The following is an 18,831-nucleotide window of genomic DNA, read 5'->3' on the forward strand; positions in this document are numbered from 1 at the left end:
GTGACAGCTGTTTCTCTGAATTACTGGAAGTATGTGTAATTAGCCTGTCATGCCTCAGTCTTAATAAAAATGAGGGTAAGAACCCTTTGAAGATGAGACGAATGCAGCTAGCCAAAACACTGACATGGGTATTTGACAACTTGTAATGCCCATTATGTTAATAATGCCAAAATAACTACATTTTTGTTGAACAGTTTACTGCACAAGCAAATTGAAACGCACCAGTTTGTGAAATTGGCAACACTTTCTAATACTTTTCATAAATAAGCGTTAATAAACCATTTATAAAGGCCCCTTATTCATGAAATGTGTATAAAGTGTTGGTTAAGTTGTCCCTTTTATTTCTTAAACACTAACACGCGGCATGCTTCATGATTTATTCCTCACAAAAACTACCGGCAACTACAGGCTACGTAGTAACTTTTTAATCTCACAATACGGGCAGATGTATCATTAATGTAACAAGTTACCATTAAACAAGTTACCATTAATGCCTAGTGACACAGATATATCTGAAAGGAGATTGAAAAATTAGCCGGGTTAAATAATGAAGTGTTTTGAAGAGGGTAATGTTTATTTTAAGGTCGTTCCTATCTTCAAGGGCTTCGATCCTGAGCGAATGACCCCTTCTAAAAGACAGTGTTTATGAATAGTTTAACCATGTCGGCTATTAAATATCTCGTCCATAGCTAAACTAAACCTCTATTAGGCTATGTCAGCTCAAATGTACCACGTTTGATAAAATTGCTGGCTTCAATTCGAGGTATACTTCTCGACCTATAGGCTCCTAAATATGAAGTGTTAACGATGAATGCGCTGTGCGTCCTTAACAGAGTGCTGGCACTCGAGAGCGGGGAGTGGAAAGTAGAGGGTCAGGAAGATTGGTGGGTGGGGATAACCCTTTTTGGAGGAAAAAACTAAAACAATCACGTGTTTGGAGATCAAAGGAGATCCGCTTTGTAGAGCTGGAGAGAGGGGGAGTGAGAAAGAGAGTGAGAAAGAGAAAGAGCTACCAAGCAACGTAATTGATAAGGCTGCAATGGTGAAATAAACACTCTCGGCCAACGCACCGCTTTCATTGCACAATTGCGAAAACACGGCGCTCTTTTGACGCTTCGGATTCGATTTCCAGCATTTCAGCACCATCACCTAATCACGCTTGGAAATTATGTTCCGATCGGCGCATATCCAACCGGCAAGATGATGATTTTACCAAGGAGAAGGTTAGAGTGTGTAGCCGATTCGGTGTTCTTGGTGATTTTCGTGGTCACCACTTCTCTTGGAACGGTTTTCGCCAAGGATACGGCTTTTGTGGAAGTAGTGCTGTTTGAGTCAAATCTAAATGGAGATTATACTACATACACGACCGGGTTGCAAGGACGATTCTCAAAGGCAGGAGCCACTATCAGCGCGGAGGGTGAGATCGTGCAAGTATGTACAACTCCGTTAAGTTGTGGGAATGACATATCCTATATGTTGCTACGGCTGTGTTTGCTTATCAGTAGAGCCTGGGCGTTCATTCTATTTTGTTACTCTACTCTAAAACTTTTTCGGTGGGGGGAGGGGGGGGGGGTGTTAGGGTGAGTTGAGTTGCACTGTGTCTGTTGTATGTGTGAGGATGGTACTAGCCTCCTACTGCTAGCATATGTGATTACAAGATGGCTTCTATCTTTTGGAACTCATTCACATGCACATTGCAGGTTATTTTCGGGATAAAAGCTCAGATTCTCCCAGAATCTGCCATGGCATATACGTTCAATAACCTTTTTTCCCGGATAAACATGGTTATTACACTTGTAAACGTTCCCAGGAAAATCATAGAAGTTGTTCATCATAACTTGATCAGAGTTACAATTGATAGAGATGGTTGGTCACAGCTGCATCAAATAGGATATTGTCTGGAACTAATCAAGAAACGTTATGTCAAATAACGTCTAATGATTTGATTCAGCAGTAGATCTATAGGTAATTTCGTACTCAATTAATTGGTGGATGGTTGTTTGTTTTCATAATTGACTTATTTTTTTATTCTAATGTAAATTGAGTTCAACCAATAGAACTCAACCTCCTACCTACTGTACCGTCTCGTTGCGAAGTTACATTATCAATCTTTAACAGACAATTTCTTTGAAGTAGGCCTAGGCTAAGTGATTGTGTGTGAATATTTTGTAACAACATAAAAATGGAACAAAGTTGAACAAACTATCCCGTATATTTTAGTGTACAAGCTTGTTACTTAGTTTTGGTATGGCGGTTATACATAACTACTTCACCAACCATGTGATGTTCGTAATCATTTCCCGTAGGCACCATCCGGAAAGTGTAGCCTACTAAATCCTTTGATGGTTGACCAAGACTGCAGCGGTGTGGATGTTGGGCCACCCTTCCAACCCCGCTGTAGCCTACCCTACATGAAACCGGGGAAATGTGGTCTATTACTATCAGTCATGATTTTGAGAACTATGCTGGGAGAAGGAAACTTTCTCTGAGGTAGTTGTCTTTGAAAAATTATAAGTTACATTTGTTAACTGACGAACGTGCAGTGACATTAAGTTTGAAAAGGCCAGTGCTGGAGAGAATTGTAAAGATTGGCCTAAAAGCCCGCTTAAGGGAAGTGTGTCCCCCTGGGTAAAGAATGTACTGAGCCCCTCACTCTCTGATTATTGTCTGGAGTGGGAGAAGGCAGTGCTGTTTTTGTAAATGTGGAATATAGTGTGTTTATTATTAAAGAAAACATAATAGACTACTTAAAAATAGTCTTTATTTTCTTCATGTGATTTATTTAGAATTATAAACTGGTGGTTCGAGCCCTGACTGCAGATTGGCTGAAAGCAGTGATATATCAGACCATATACCACGGGTATGACAAAACATTTATTTCAGTTTTTTTTGGTAACCAGTTTATATAATAGCAATAAGGCACCTCGGGGGCTTGTGGTATATGGCCAATATACCACGGCTAAGGGCTGTATCCTGGAACTCCACGTTGCATTGTGCATAAGAACAGCCCTTAGCCACATGGTATACTGAACAAAAATATAAACGCAACATGTAAAGTGTTGGTCCCATGTTTCATGAGGTGAAATAAAAGATCCCTGAAATGTTCCATGCGTACAAAACTGGTTTTGTTTCAGTAGTCGCTATTAGTTGCTTATGTGTTTGTGATTGATTGACTAAGAGAGATGGCAACCTTAAGACTGTATTTTTGAATTGTTAAAGTAATGGCATTTCAAACCATAGAGGCCTTGTTATAATGCATTAGTAAGCCTTGCGTAATGCAAGTGGGTAGGTCCTCACACATTATACTTTATGCACCAGACCTTATTATGTTTCTGAAATGATTACTTTGTACCCACAGGTATAATGCAGTTATAATGTGAAGATACCAGCATCCCAATATGTTTTCCATGGCAAAAATGAAAACACGATCAGACCATACTCTTTGATCTTTAAAAAACCTGCTGGATTTAAAATATTGTGTGCTATAGCTTGTAAAATCTATAAATGTGACTTTGAATGACAACATAATGTTTGTTTCCAACATTAGGGTTGTTTTCCTAATGAAGTTAAACCCGCTTTGTGTTCTGTTTCCTTGATACTTGATACTAATGAGTATCGCGATACTGGTATCATCCTGGCCCTTGTTATAATGAATTGTAGAAATTGATATAATCATACCAAAATACTTTCACTACTGTCCCCTCTAGGGCTGGGAATTGCCATGGACCTCACGATACGATATTATCATGGTACTTAGGTGCCGATACGATATGTATTGCGATTCTCATGATTCTGTATACTGAGGAAACCAAACATTACGAATACCCTCAGAACAGCCTCAATTCGTTGGCATGGGCTCTACAAGATGTCAAAAGCGTTCTACAGGGATGCTGGCCCATGTTGACTCCAATGCTTCCCACAGTTGTGTCAAGTTGGCTGGATGTTCTTTGAGGGGTGGACCATTCTTTAAACTGTTGAGCATGAAAAACCCAGCAGCGTTGCAGTTGTTGACACAAACCGGTGCGCCTGGCACCTACTTCCATACCCCGTTCAAAGGTACTTACATTTTTTGGCCCTCTGAGTGGCACACATACACAATCCATGTCTCAACTTAAAAATCCTTCTTTAACCTGTCTCCTCCCCTTCATCTACACTGATTTTTAGTGGATTTAACAAGTGACCAGTGGCGGCTGGCCGATAGAGGGCGCTAGGGCGCCGCCCCCTTAAATAAAATTATTTTAAAAATAAAATAAAAAATAAATAAAAATAATAATAATAATAATAAAAACATCAGTATGTCAATATTTGTGTGTTTGAAATATGGAATGCACACAGTAATATGTGTAAGATATGATAGAAAATCATATTCGCAACCTTTCCTCTGCCTGTCAAACGCCTCGTCAGCTCTGGGCGATACAGAAAGTGCCCGAGGAGGCGGGTCTACGTAGCAGTTAAGCCAATTGCTAATTTAAGATATGAATGTATGACATAAAATGTAGCTAATCAGCGATTTTAATTCGAATCCAAGGAGGGCGATTATTTTATCGCCCCAAGCTCGCCCCCTGATAAAATAAGGACCGGGCTCCAGTGGCGCCATTTTTACTAGACGACAATGGCGAGCGCAAACGTTACTCCTCCAAGACCCAACCCTAACTCGGTGAAATCTCTCCTCCAAGATCCGTTTGAGAGGAGAACTTTGTCAGAGAAAGTTCGGGTGAAAGAGCTGGGCCCAGATCAACCTGACCTCTCAATCAGACAGCAGGCTAGCGAGAAAGGGAAGCAGTATATGCGCGGCTTCTCCCGTAGCTGGTACACCAGGAAGGCTTGGCTAGCTGGGTGCACTGATGCTAATGCTTTATTTTGCTTTCCGTGCTTGCTTTTTAAAACGACGGGGTCAGATTCAGCATGGACAGGTACCGGAGTGAGGGATATGAAGCACCTGTCAGAGAAGGTAAAGAAACATGAGAACACCAGGGCACACATGGACAACTCTGTAAAGCTAGCTGTATTAGGAAGGGTGAACATTGCTACGCAGCTGGATGACGGCCACAGGATTGCGGTGAGGAAACACAATGAGGAGGTGGATAAAAACAGGCACATTCTATCCAAAATTATCGATTGTGTGAAGTTCTGTGGGGCTTTTGAGTTGGCCTTGCGTGGGCACGAGGAGACTGACTCCTCGGACAACCCCGGCATTTTCCGGGGCTTAGTGGATTTTGTTGCCTCCCTCGACAGTGTGCTGGAGGAGCACCTGAAGACAGCTACCGTTTTTAAGGGCACGTCAAAGACGATACAGAACGAGCTGTTGGACTGTATGCTGTCAGTGCTTAAGGATTACATCCTGGAGGAAGTAAAGAGTGCTGATTTTATCGCCATTCAAGCTGACGAGACGACTGACGTTTCCACCCACTGCCAGTTGGTGCTTGTGATACGCTACATCGATGCTAAAAGTAACGTCCAAGAGCGTTTTTTCGAGTTCATTTTGATCGAGAACGCAACCGCCGACACCATCGCTACAGCGCTGCTGGAGAGGCTCAGCACCATACTCTCACATGGACAAAAGGCCAAACTTATTGCCCAGGCTTACGACGGAGCAAGTGTGATGAGGGGAGCCACCGGCGGAGTGCAGCGTAAAATAGTGGATGTGTACGAAAATGCGCACTACGTCCACTGCTATGCACATCACATCAGCTGAACCTCATCATGCAGCAGGCTACTTCACGCATCCCCAGGATCGGCACTTTCTTTTCCGACCTTGCAGGATTTTCTGCTTTCTTCTCCAGGTCTCCCAAGCGAACCACCGTGCTTGACGAAGTGGTTGCGCATAGACTCCCCAGAGCCTCTACAACACGGTGGAACTTCCACAGTCGCGCTGTAAACACTGTGTACGAGTACAGGGATGACCTCCTAACGTGTTTCCAGACCATCAGAGACTCTGGGAACTTTGATGCCCCGACTGTCAGAGAGGCGGGGGCTTTGTGAGGATGCTCAAAGACGAGGCTTTCTGTTTTTTCCTGGCACTGTTCCACAAGATCATGCCAAATGTGGACATGCTTTTCAGCCAGCTGCAGAAGAGGAACATCGACCCTGTCTTCATTAAAGCACTTGTCCAGAGGTTCACAGACAGCATGCTAACAATCAGGTAAATAACTATATTTACTATTGGCTGATAAAGATGTTGTTAGAAAGATGAATAGTTCACTTACAACAGTTTAAAAGCCTAAATGTGTCTGGTCATCAAAGTGAGTGATTATCATAGAGCCGTCACAATTATATTTGTTTTAGTATTTTAAAAGGAAAGAGAAGACACAATCAGACGTTGATAATAATGCAGGAAAGTACTACACAGTTTGTAATAATTATTCAGGTGTCCACCAGGTCAATTTCTAGAAGAGGCCTAGTTGTTATTGAAGATTAACTTTATTGCTAAGTGCACAGCAGAACAAAATGATGTTGCATCCCTCTCACAAATGTAATAGAAAAAGGCTTTAAAACGTAATAACATCAGTTAATTATGTACATCACAGGTTAAAAGCAGTTACTAGACATAGTTTGTGTGTATATACACACTATCTGTCTGTCTGTCTGTCTGTCTGTCTATATATATATATATATATATATATATATATATATATATATATATATATATATATAAGTCACTGGTTGTGTGTTGAGGGGGAATTACAGTGAGTTAAGAAGTCTGATTGCAAGTTATCAAATTAAACTTTATTTTTTGGACCCAGGGCCTCAATTCCCTCTTTGTGTGGGGACAGCGCATCTGACGAGCAGCAACAGCCCATCAAGCGACGGAGGATGCTGGGACCAGGAGAACAACAGAGGTTGGCTATAGAGGTAAGTTGTGATGTAATTGTCAGTGTTTCCCCCCTAGAACTTTTTTCAGGCCTGGTAGTATGTAGCCAAAACCCTGAACAATCAGCACCTTGGTAATCATATACTTGAGTTGGACATAGGCATGTGTCAGTCAGGATCACTTGCATCAAAATAGCTTAATTGCAAATTAAAGCTGATGTATCTTTTACAGGTATGTGATACCATCCTGAGTCATGCCAAAGAGAGGTTCTCCTTCACCCAGCACCTCATCAGCGCAACACTATTGCACGGAGAGTTGTTCCCACAACACAGTGTGAAGTTCCCCGATACAGCGCTTGAAACAACCGTGGAGGCGTACCCCATGTTGAACAAGGCCAAGCTCAAAACCGAACTGTCCCTCATCTATGAGAACAGTGAGTTCAAGGCTTGTAGTGGTGCAGTGCCCCTGTACCAGTTCTTCATGGAGAACAACCTTCAGAGCACTTTCACAGAGACTGCCAGCCTCCTCAAGATCCTCATCACCACACCCATGACAACTGCTGAGTCAGAAAGGTGCTTCTCTACACTGAAAAGGATCAAGACCTTCCTGAGAAACAGCATGACACAGGATCGCCTGAACGCTCTGGCCATGCTCTCCATGGAGAAGAAACTTGTCAGGGACATTCCTGACTTTAATCAAAGGGTCATTGAGAGGTTTGCCACTCAGAAGGACAGACGGGCAAAATTCCTGTACAAATAAGATGACAGACACACACACACAGAGCAGCTCTGGCCGCATGTTTCTTTGTATATAGTTGACCTTAGCATAAAAAATCCAGTTATATATGGTACTCTAGAAAGTCTTAATAGTGTCTTTGCTAATATTACTGTATATATGTTGTTTTGTATCAATTAATTGTTGCAGTTCTGGAGCACATTAACAATTAGTCACATTTAGTATGATCATAGAATACTGTATGCTATTCTTCCAGTCAAAGGTTTGAGTTCATCCACTTGATATCCATTTCTATATTATACATCCTTTTATACAGTGTAAGATTTCCTATAAACTTTATAATAATTTCATGTTATTGTCCACTTTCCACTCTGTTCTGACAGCATGCCTGTTGCGTTGCCTGTTTACTACCAATGGTGAAAAGTTCACTTTAAATGCAAATGAAAGGCTTGGGTTTGTGTAATATGTTTTTGTGTAAGAATGCCTCAACTTTTTAATATTGGCATTAAATAATTACTGAATGTTTCACTGAGCACTGCTGTCCTGCAGTTTGTGTTAAAATATATCGCGATGGTTACAGGAAAAAAAAAGTATGGCACAGCCCCACCGAGAATATTTTTCACCAGCCGCCACTGCAAGTGACATCAATAAGGGATCATAGCTTTCACCTGGTCAGTCTGTCATGGAAAGAGCAGGTGTTATACTCAGTGTATGTATTGCGATTCGATACTGTGATTTTATTGTGATTTGATGTTCCAAACATATTGCTCACTATATGTCTGCTGCAGAAAGACGAGCGAGCATGTGAAAATAAAAGTGCTGAACATGTTGGCTCACTATTTAAAAGTAAGATTGAGAAGAAGCTATAGGTCAAAAATAAGAGTTTTGGCACAGGTATCCCCCCCATCACTAGGCCCCTCCATGTATTTCCCACACTGCCCTCTTCTCGGTAGCCACTCCACTCCACTTCTCTGCTGTGGGCTCTCTTTGTCCCAGTCAGTGTGAATGGAGGCCTTTACTTGGCAGCGTTTGAGTCTGAGAGGTGGTTTCCAAAGGTTTACAGGGCCGAGTCGGCCAGTTTAGGAAGGCAGGCCTCAGTCAGTCCCAGCTGTTTAGGCCCTGGGGGTTTGCTCTACCTCTTATGTACAGTGGTCTCCAGCCCTCAGTAGGTAGGGGTTGGTGTTAGAAGGACGGGGGGGGGGGGCTTGGCATGGTTCCTGAGCAAAGAGGTTCAGTAACCACCATGCTCTCCCCCTTGCTCCCCAAAGCGAACACCCCCTGAGCTCTGCCCAAAGAGTGCAAAAAAAACCGGCATGTGTTGGCGGGGCCAAAAATAATAAATTAAGTCAATTTGTTACTTGCTCTGCGCCGCTGAGGGGAAAGTGCGATGACTCGATATGGATGAGACGGCAGAGTCCAGAACGCTCAGCTTATCCCTCTCTCCCTCCCTCCCTCTCTCCCTCTCCCTCCCTCCCTCTCTCCCTCCCTCCCTCTCTCCCTCCCTCCCTCTCTCCCTCCCTCCCTCCCTCCCTCCCTCCCAGCCAGCCAGGCCAGTTCCCAGGTCCCTGATTGCCTACAATTGGACTAAGTCATCTATATATAACAATGCAAGGTTCATTTAACAGTAAAATAAGACTAAATGCATTTAATGTAAGCTGTTAATGCCTGAAATCTATTATCTTGTTGTAGTTCACCAAGTTGTGTTGCTACTGTGTGACTGTGACATTCAGCCACGACTGCTAGCATGAAAACCCCATCTTTCAATTGGCAAGAAATAGTCATTAATGCCCTTAAAATATGCTATCATGCGCATATCAGTACATAAATCTCTTAATTGTACATAAAGTATGATCACTTATCTAAGAAGGTACAGCAAATATGTCTGTGGGTCGCCTCAACACCAAAGTGTTTTTGCAGCTTTGAATTTGGCCACTAGTGGGAACTTGCACATAACTTGATAGTAAAACATCTGATTGGCTTAGAATAAAAACTGTGATGGATATAACAACCAGATGAATTGGTTGAAACATTTCAATCCAAAGATCGAAGTGGGCTTAACAGGTACACTACCCTACTTCTTAAACAAAATCTCTTTCTCTGAGCAATTGTATTAGTATAAATTCCCAATTGTATTTTAGCATACAATATAGCTCAGTATTTGAATTATTTATTTTATAGTAATTTTTGCTCGTCTTTATCAAGGGTGTCAATAATTTGGGACTCCACTGTAACTCTGAACCCTACTACAAGAGGCAGTGTGTGAATGTAAATGTGAATACGATGGCGTTGAACTGCTGCTGTAAACAGGCAGGGTGTCATCTCATCGGCACAACAGCACGGCGGTGTTGACATTGGTAAAGACCATGACACGGTGCCATGATGGCGTGACCACACCGCCACCTTCACCCCAACCACCACCCCCGCCTGATTCACCCAGGTGGACGATCCGGGCGACAGTGAGGTCAGATTCACCATCACTATGCCAACAGATATTTACACAGTTGGAGGGTATCACCATCAGTCATCACCATCTGGGCTGCGTCCCAAATGTCACCCTATTCCCTATTTTACTGCACTAATTTTGACCTGGGCCCATAGGGCTCTGGTCAAAAGTAGTGCACTATGTAGTGAATAGGGTGCCATTTGGGACTTAAACCTGATCTGCATGGGGTAAGAGCTACTGATCCTACTTCCTGGTTTGGGATGACATTTATTATGCGATGCACATAGTTACGACAACCAGTCCCCATAGCAACGCTTATATGTTGCCCTTTTTTTACATGAGTACTATATCAATCAGTAAGTGCAGTGGCATGACACATTTTTTTTTAAATTATGAAATGATGAAGTATTATAACAGTTCAAATATGCTTATAACACATCTTTACAATGCATTATAACTGCATCATAATGCATTATACCTGCAGTTACCAGTGTTGCCATTGGTTTCCCCTGATTATTTAGCCTCTGCTTGGTTCTGAGTAGGTTAAAATGAAGGCATCTGTTCATCATATCTCCTATTGTCTCCACATTGTCTCTCCCCGGGCCAAGCTGTCTGTTCCTTTAGCCCGGTAAAGAAAGCTGACTGCATATCATCTCATGGCCAGAGCAGAGCACACATCTGCCTCTGATTTCCCTGCAGCAGGGCTGTGCTGTCCACAGGCAGGGACAGAGGCAGGGACAGGGATGTGGCAGTGTTAGTGGCAGCATCTGTCAGTCCCAGATGGAACTCAAACCAGAATATGTGGCTTTCGTCTCACTTCCTCCTTGGAATGACTCAAACTTCCTGTGAAATAAAGTGACAGGAGAAAAGCAAGGCTCTTTGTCTCACTCGCAGTCTCAACCTGTCACCTTTTTGAAGTCCACCCCATAACCTGCATCAAATGTTGATATTTTGACATTGAGTCATTTCCTTGGAAGTGGATAGCCTATACAGTAGCAGTATCTGAATGGTAACTTTCATAAAAGCCTGTGCATTTCACATACCAACAAAGTTAGAAAATGATATACTGAAGCCTATACCTCCTCTCAGCTCAGAGAAAGTGAGCGGGCCAGGCAGGAGTTATGCCCCGCTGCATTTAGACTATAATGAGAGCTTGGTGTGGTTGAGGGATCCAGGCGGCGCTGCTTTCTCTCGTTCGCTCGCTCTCTCTCGACCACAGGCTGGAAACCCCAAGATAGGAGGTCATAATGGGCCAGGCCCAGACAGGACGGGAGGTACCCGGAACAGGACCCCTCCCAGCGCCGCCCGCCTCGCCTGCCGCCAAGCAACACACAAGCAGTACACAAGCAGCTAGCACTATATAGCTATAGGGTTTAAAAGGTTAACCCTACCCTGCTCGTCTACTTCCTCCATGTATTGGTTTCGCGGTGGCAGCTGTATTTTAAGTGCTATCGTCTCTTTAACCGCCACCCCGCTCCACTTTTAAATCCCAGCCAAAGTCATTTGAGGTTGCGTTTGTATTTTTCGGAATAGAACAGAATAGTTTCTCTCTCTCTCTCTTTTGCTTTCTTCTTCCTCTGCTGTCTACTCCTCCTTTGACACACAGACGAGGAACCAGGCCCTAACGCTTGCCTTTTTCCTTCACAACAAACGTGTACCGGTGTGCCATGTCATGAATCACAACTCCCTATCACTAATCTGTACGTTGTTGCATCATGGCCTGCCACAAAGCACCGTGGGCTTGTGATGGATGTCTGAGGTGTTTTATGACATTCTAAATCAGACCAACAGCTCATCCCCCTGATGCCTCTCCCTCTGTCTTTCACCTGCCGACACACTGACTTTATCTCACTAACCAACAACCTGGGGGACATTATTTCTCCTGTTTTCACGGTCTGGTTCTGCCTCTGTACACGTGTTAGTACTGGTGGCCCCAACAGCTAGGTTACTTTCCAATGGGCTGAGGGAGAGATGGAGAGAGGCTTTGATGCTCCTCTCTGAGAGATTAGCAGGCAGATTCTCCCTCTCTCTGTCTTTGAGTCAGAACCACAGTGAGGGGACTGAGACTGGGTTGCATTAACTTCTGAAAAGCCCCATCATGATAATCATTCCCCTCTTTGATGACTGTCGTGCTGAAAGGGCCAGTCCATCCGTTGGCTGCCTCCTGCCTCAGTCAGCCCACATTTCTATCCCCAGATGGTCTAGCTAGAAAACAAAGGCTGGGGGGCTAGAGTTGGGGTTAGGAGGGAGATGACAATGCTCTCTCTCTCCATGGCGGGTCCAGGCAGAGCAGAGGCAGGGCTTTGTTGTTGGTCAGGAATGTGCTGACTACTGGAGGAAGGTCTATAATGCCAGCCCGCCTTTTGTTGTCCTTCTATCCACCGATAGATAGACTGATAGACTCTGGGACTGCGAACTGACTGGGGAAGGTAGCTAGCTAGCTGCATGGCCTGGAGTCCTTTTCAGTCCTCTGCACTCTGTTTGGCCGGCTCCACACAAGTACGTACACACACGCTCGGATTGTGCGCACACGCACCCTTTCGCACGTCAAATCAGTACACACACACACACACACACACACTCACACTTAGCGCCCGTTACCCGGGTTTGCTCACGCTGTCAGAGGAGAAGCCTTATCACAAATCTGTCCCACTCCCACGGTGTTCAAAGGTCTCTCTTTGTGTACATCGTTACATAAATTACATCAGCCTCTTAGGTCTTTCAGAGGTTTTTACCACTGCTTTCCTTTGATCTATATATAAACCTCTACTCACTGTGCTTCATTGTAAGGAGAATTCCTTATTACAGTTTTATAATCATCAAAACTCATATCTATTGTTCCCTGCTCTTTCATATCGGTTTATTATAGTAAGTCAGTTTGGCTAATGGAAGTCCCTTGATGCCATTCCTGTGTTCCAGGCTTATTAGCATTATATTGTTATTACTCAGTGGAAGGTGGTATTGGTTTTGTGCCTCCATCTGTCCCCAGACTAATGTATCATATCAGTGTTATTAGGGTCTGCACTAACCATAAAGCTGACACATCCTCTGTCACAGCCTGGCCATTTCTCTCTCTCTTTCTTCTCTCTCTCTCTTTCTTTCTCATTTATTTATATATATAAAATTGTTTTCTCTTTTGGTATAAGGGTCATTTACAAGGCTGCCAGATGGGGACAAATAGCTTGTCTGGGATTATTTGGTGGATGTGGAAGCCCCGGCCTCCACCAGCCACCCACTTCCCGCCCAATCCCCCTTGCTACCTATCGGTGCCCCTCAGACAGGAGGATATTTTCTGGGCTGGTGGTGGAGGCGGCAGTTCCAGTAATGAGGAGGACCCAGCCAGCCAAGGAGGCTCTTCGACAATGGGGCCTGAGGTATGATGAATTGGGGCTGGCTGGTTGGCTAGGAGCTTCATTTGTTTTCCTGGTGAAGTGCCGTCGTAGTCCGTCGTCTCCCCTGAGTACAGGAGGAATATGTATCATCTCTGGTCCCCCATCTCCTTCCTCCTCATCCTCCCAGAGCTCATGTGACGTGTCCCAGATCTTGCGAGTGAGAAATGAGTCTACTCATCTGGAGAAATAGCTTCCTTAATTGTGTGTGTGTGTGTGTGTGTGTGTGATTCCACTGCCCTTCCTCTCCCTTCTCACGCCCACAAATACACAGGACTACACTACACCACATCAAAGCCATGCTGCTGCCTAACCTACCTCCCTGCCATGCATGCCTGCTTTTCTGCCCTGCCCTGCCCTGCCTACCTACCTTTCCAGTTTTGGACCCTGAACAGGGCAGGGCCTGTGGTAGGCGGTGAAGGATGTGAGGGTGAAAGGCTACTGCAGTCTGACTGTGCTGCGGAGATAAACCACATGAATGTGCCGTCTGAGCAGATCGTATCGGGCGGGGAGGGCTGGGAGGCCGCGACGCAGCTCACAGTACTAGCATCAAAGGACCTGCCGCTCTGAGGCAGAGGCGGAGAGAAAGGGAAAGACCAAGAGAGGGACAGCGACAGAGGGACGCAGAGAGAAAGAGGCAGAGTCCAGCACAACAACACCCCCTTAACTAGAGCTGGAGGTGGAGAGAGACATGTCTGCACTCTGGACTGTGGTGAGACAACATCAGCAGGAGCAGGAGAAGAACGGAGCACTAGAGGAGAGGATCAGAGTGCTGGAGGAGAAGGTGAGAACGATGACGGGTGACAGAACAACCCATTTAGAGAGCTGGCCACCCCCGCAAAGAAGCCAGCAGAACAGTACACCCTAGACCCTGACCTTAGCCTCGACATCACAGCCGGACAAACTAATGAAGAACCCCAAGCCCAGGGGATTCCAAGCCACAGATTGTACTCCTTATGGACTCAAACGGGAAATACATACAAGAAAATAAACTTTTCCCCAAACACACAGTGTCTAAACTCTGGTGTCCAAACACCCAGCGCGCCCTAGACCTTCTGTCTGAGGACCGACTAGGATCACCCAGCCACATAATAATACACACAGGCACAAACGACCTGAGAACACAGCAGGAAAGGGTGGCCACAGCACTCAAGGGAGTGATAGAAAAAGCTTCTTCTACTTTCCCCAATGCACAAGTGGTTATCTCAACCCTGCTATCACGAAAATACTTTCACCCTGCTACCATACAGCAGGTAAACGCAAGTATTTCCCATGACTGTGCCTCAAAACCAAATGTCTACCTGGCCCACCACTCCACCCTGGACTTTTAGGACCAGGTCCACCTATACAAGGCAGCAGTGCCCACCTTCGCCCGGACCCTAAAGGATATCGCCCTCAACCGCAGACCCAACACCTCACACAGGAGCAACAGATCAACAGACATCCTGCCCAGACCAGCGATACACTCTCCCAGACCTGCGGTTGAGGGCGATACACTCTCCCAGACCTGTATCTCTCCCCCCCCGGACCCCCGCCGAGAGGACCTACATCCAGACCACAGCACCACCAGCCCCCCCACCCCCCCAAATCAAACATGCCCACACCCCATTTAGGCCCCCTCAGATCTGACCTATGCCCCTCCTACCCACCCCATGCCCCCCACTCCCGCAAAGAGGGCCTCAACAGGAAAGTCACACATACGCCCAGACCGTGAGCAGGCAAACAGGCCCAACCCCCACTCTTACACTAGCCCAAGCCAGTGGCATGTACCAGATGCTCAGCAGGCTCTGCTCACAATTACTGGCCTGAGGCCAAACCACACGACCAACAACATTAGACACTTTATGGAACACAAAGCCTTCAGTATTTCATCCTGGAATATCCAAGGCCTGAGGTCATCTGCCTTTGGCCTAAAGAGCAGGAAGCTGGACTTCACCAAAGAAATCGGAAATACAGACATTGTCATCCTACAAGAAACATGGTATAGAGGAGACGGACCCACTGGTTGCCCTCTAGGTTACAGAGAGCTGGTAGTCCCATCCACCAAACTACCAGGTGTGAAACAGTATATTTGACCTCTCAGCTTCCCTATCAAATCTAACAGAAAACCGAAGAAAAGTAACAACTATGACAAATGGTTTGATGAAGAATGCAAAAACCTAAGAAAGAAATTTGAGAAACCTATCCAACCAGAAACATAGAGACCCTGAAAACCTGAGCCTACGCCTTCACTATGGTGAATCACTAAAACAATACAGAAATACACTACGGAAAAAGAAGGAACAGCATGTCAGAAATCAGCTCAATGTAATTGAAGAATCCATAGACTCTAACCACTTCTGGGAAAATTGGAAAACACTAAACAAACAACAACACGAAGAGCTATCTATCCAAAACGGAGATGTATGGGTAAACCACTTCTCCAATCCTTTTGGTCCTATAACAAAGAACAAACAGCAAAAAAATATACATGATCAAATGCAAATCTTAGAATCAACTATTAAAGACTACCAGAACCCACTGGATTCTCCAATTACATTGAATTAACTACAGGACAAAATACAAACCCTCCAACCCAAAAAGGCCTGTGGTGTTGATGGTATCCTCAATGAAATGATACAATATACAGACCACAAATTCCAATTGGCTATACTTATACTCTTTAACATCATCCTTAGCTCTGGCATCTTCCCCAATATTTTGAACCAAGGACTGATCACCCCAATCCACAAAAGTGGAGACAAATTTGACACCAATAACTACCGTGGGATATGCATCAACAGCAACCTTGAGAAACCCCCTGCATTATCATTAACATCAGACTAGTTCATTTCCTCAGTGAAAACAATGTACTGAGCAAATGTCAAATTGGCTTTTTACCAAATTACCGTACGACAGACCACGTATTCACCCTGCACACCCTAATTCACAAACAAACAAAACAAAGGCAAAGTCTTATCATGCTTTGTTGATTTCAAAAAAGCTTTTGACTCAATTTGGCATGAGGGTCTGCTATACAAATTGATGGAAAGTGGGGTTGGGGAAAAACCATACGACATTATAAAATCATCTACACAAACAACAAGTGTGAGGATAAAAGGGATGCTGTTTAAGCCCCACCCTCTTCAACATAAACTCAGCAAGAAAAGAAACGTCCTCTCACTGTCAACTGCGTTTATTTTCAGCAAACTTAACATGTGGAAATATTTGTATGAACATAAGATTCAACAACTGAGACATAAACTGAACAAGTTCCACAGACCTGTGACTAACAGAAATTTGAATAATGTGTCCAGTAACGGTCAGTATCTTGTGTGGCCACCAGCTGCATTAAGTACTGCAGTGCATCTCCTCCTCATGGACTGCACCAGATTTGCCAGTTCTTGCTGTGAGATGTTACCCCACTCTTCCACCAAGGCACCTGCAAGTTCCCGGACATTTCTGGTGGGGAATGGACCTAGCCCTCACCCTCAAATCCAACAGGTCCCAGACGTGCTCAATGGGATTGAGATCCGGGCTCTTCGCTGGCCATGACAGAACACTGACATTCCTGTCTTGCAGGAAATCACGCACAGAACGAGCAGTATGGCTGGTGGCATTGTCATGCTGGAGGGTCATGTCAGGATGAGCCTGCAGGAAGGGTACCACATGAGGGAGGAGGATGTCTTCCCTGTAACGCACAGCGTTAAGATTGCCTGCAATGACAACAAGCTCAGTCCGATGATGCTGTGACACATCGCCCCAGACCATGACGGACCCTCCACCTCCAAATCGATCCCGCTCCAGAGTACAGGCCTCGGTGTAACGCTCATTCCTTCAACGATAAACGCGAATCCGACCATCACCCCTGGTGAGACAAAACCGCGACTCGTCAGTGAAGAGCATTTTTTGCCAGTTTTGTCTGGTCCAGCGATGGTGGGTTTGTGCCCATAGGCGACGTTGTTGCCGGTGATGTTTGGTGAGGACCTGCCTTACAACAGGTCTACAAGCCCTCAGTCCGGCCTCTCTCAGCATATTGCGGACAGTCTGAGCACTGATTGAGGGATTTTGCGTTCCTGGTTTAACTTGGTCAGTTGTTGTTGCCATCCTGTACCTGTCCCGCAGGTGTGATGTTCGGATGTACCGATCCTGTGCAGGTGTTGTTAAACGTGATCTGCCACTGCGAGAACAATCAGCTGTCCATCCTGTCTCCCTGTAGCACTGTCTTAGGCGTCTCACAGTACGGACATTGCAATGTATTGCCCTGGCCACATCTGCAGTCCTCATGCCTCCTTGCCTAAGGCACGTTCACGCAGATGTGCAGGGACCCTAGGCATCTTTCTTTTGGTGTTTTTCAGAGTCAGTAGAAAGGCCTCTTTAGGGTCCTAAGGTTTCATAACTGTGACCTTAATTGCCTACCGTCTGTAAGCTGTTAGTGTCTTAACGACCATTCCACAGGTGCAAGTTCATTAATTGTTTATGGTTCATTGAACAAGCATGGGAAACAGTGTTTAAACCCTTTACAATGAAGATCTGTGAAGTTATTTGGATTTTTCAGAATTATCTTTGAAAGACAGGGTCCTGAAAAAGGGACGTTTCTTTTTTTGCTGATTTTATATATCAATGAATTGGCTAACATTCTGCATCACCCGGCCTCACCCTACTAGAATCTGAAGTAAAATGTTTGCTGTTGATCTGGTGCTTCTGTCACCAACCAAGGAGGGCCTACAGCAGCACCTCGATCTTCTGCACAGATTCTGTCAGACCTGGGCCCTGATAGTAAATCTAAGTAAGACAAAAATAACGGTGTTCCAAAAAAGGTCCAGTTGCCAGGACCACAAATACAAATTCTATCTAGACACCGTTGCCCTAGAGCACACAACAAACTATACATACCTCGGCCTAAACATCAGCGCCACAGGTAACTTCAACAAAGCTGTGAACGATCTGAGAGACAAGCCAAGAAGGGCCTACTATGCCATCAAAAGGAACATAAAATTTGACATACCAATTAGGATCTGGCTAAAAATACCCATTGCCCTTTACGGTTATGCGGTCTGGGGTCCGCTCACCAACCAATAATTCACAAAATGGGACAAACACCAAATTGAGACTGCATGCGGAGTTCTGCAAAAAATATCCTCCGTCCCCTAAGTAAGCTGGTCCTGGGGCTCTGTTCACAAACACAAACACGCCCCAGGACAACAACAACAACACAATTAGACCCATCCAAATGATGAGTAAACAAAAAGATAATTACTTGACACATTGGAAATTATTAACAAAAAAACTGAGCAAACTAGAATGCTATTTGGCCCTAAACAGAGAGTACACAGTGGCAGAATACCTGTCCACTGTGACTGACCCAAACTTAAGGAAAGCTTTGACTATGTACAGACTCAGTGAGCATAGCCTTGCTATTGAGAAAGGCCACCGTAGGCAGACCTGGCTCTCAAGAGAAGACAGGCTATGTG

At 44.8% G+C, this 18,831-nt stretch overlaps 1 protein-coding gene across 1 annotated transcript in view; it reads left to right on the forward strand.

Annotated features, from left to right (window-relative positions):
- The first annotated feature begins 908 nt into the window (after positions 1-908).
- LOC121584625 (E3 ubiquitin-protein ligase znrf3-like) overlaps positions 909-18,831 on the forward strand; it is a 99,053-nt gene continuing 81,130 nt past the window's right edge. The window contains exon 1 of the mRNA XM_041900620.1: positions 909-1,431. Within this exon, the coding sequence (XP_041756554.1) occupies positions 1,201-1,431 (231 nt within the window). The 5' untranslated portion in view covers positions 909-1,200. The remainder of the gene's footprint in view (positions 1,432-18,831) is intronic.

Source organism: Coregonus clupeaformis, chromosome 16 (genome assembly GCF_020615455.1).
Source record: "Coregonus clupeaformis isolate EN_2021a chromosome 16, ASM2061545v1, whole genome shotgun sequence".
Taxonomy (NCBI): Eukaryota; Metazoa; Chordata; class Actinopteri; order Salmoniformes; family Salmonidae; genus Coregonus; species Coregonus clupeaformis.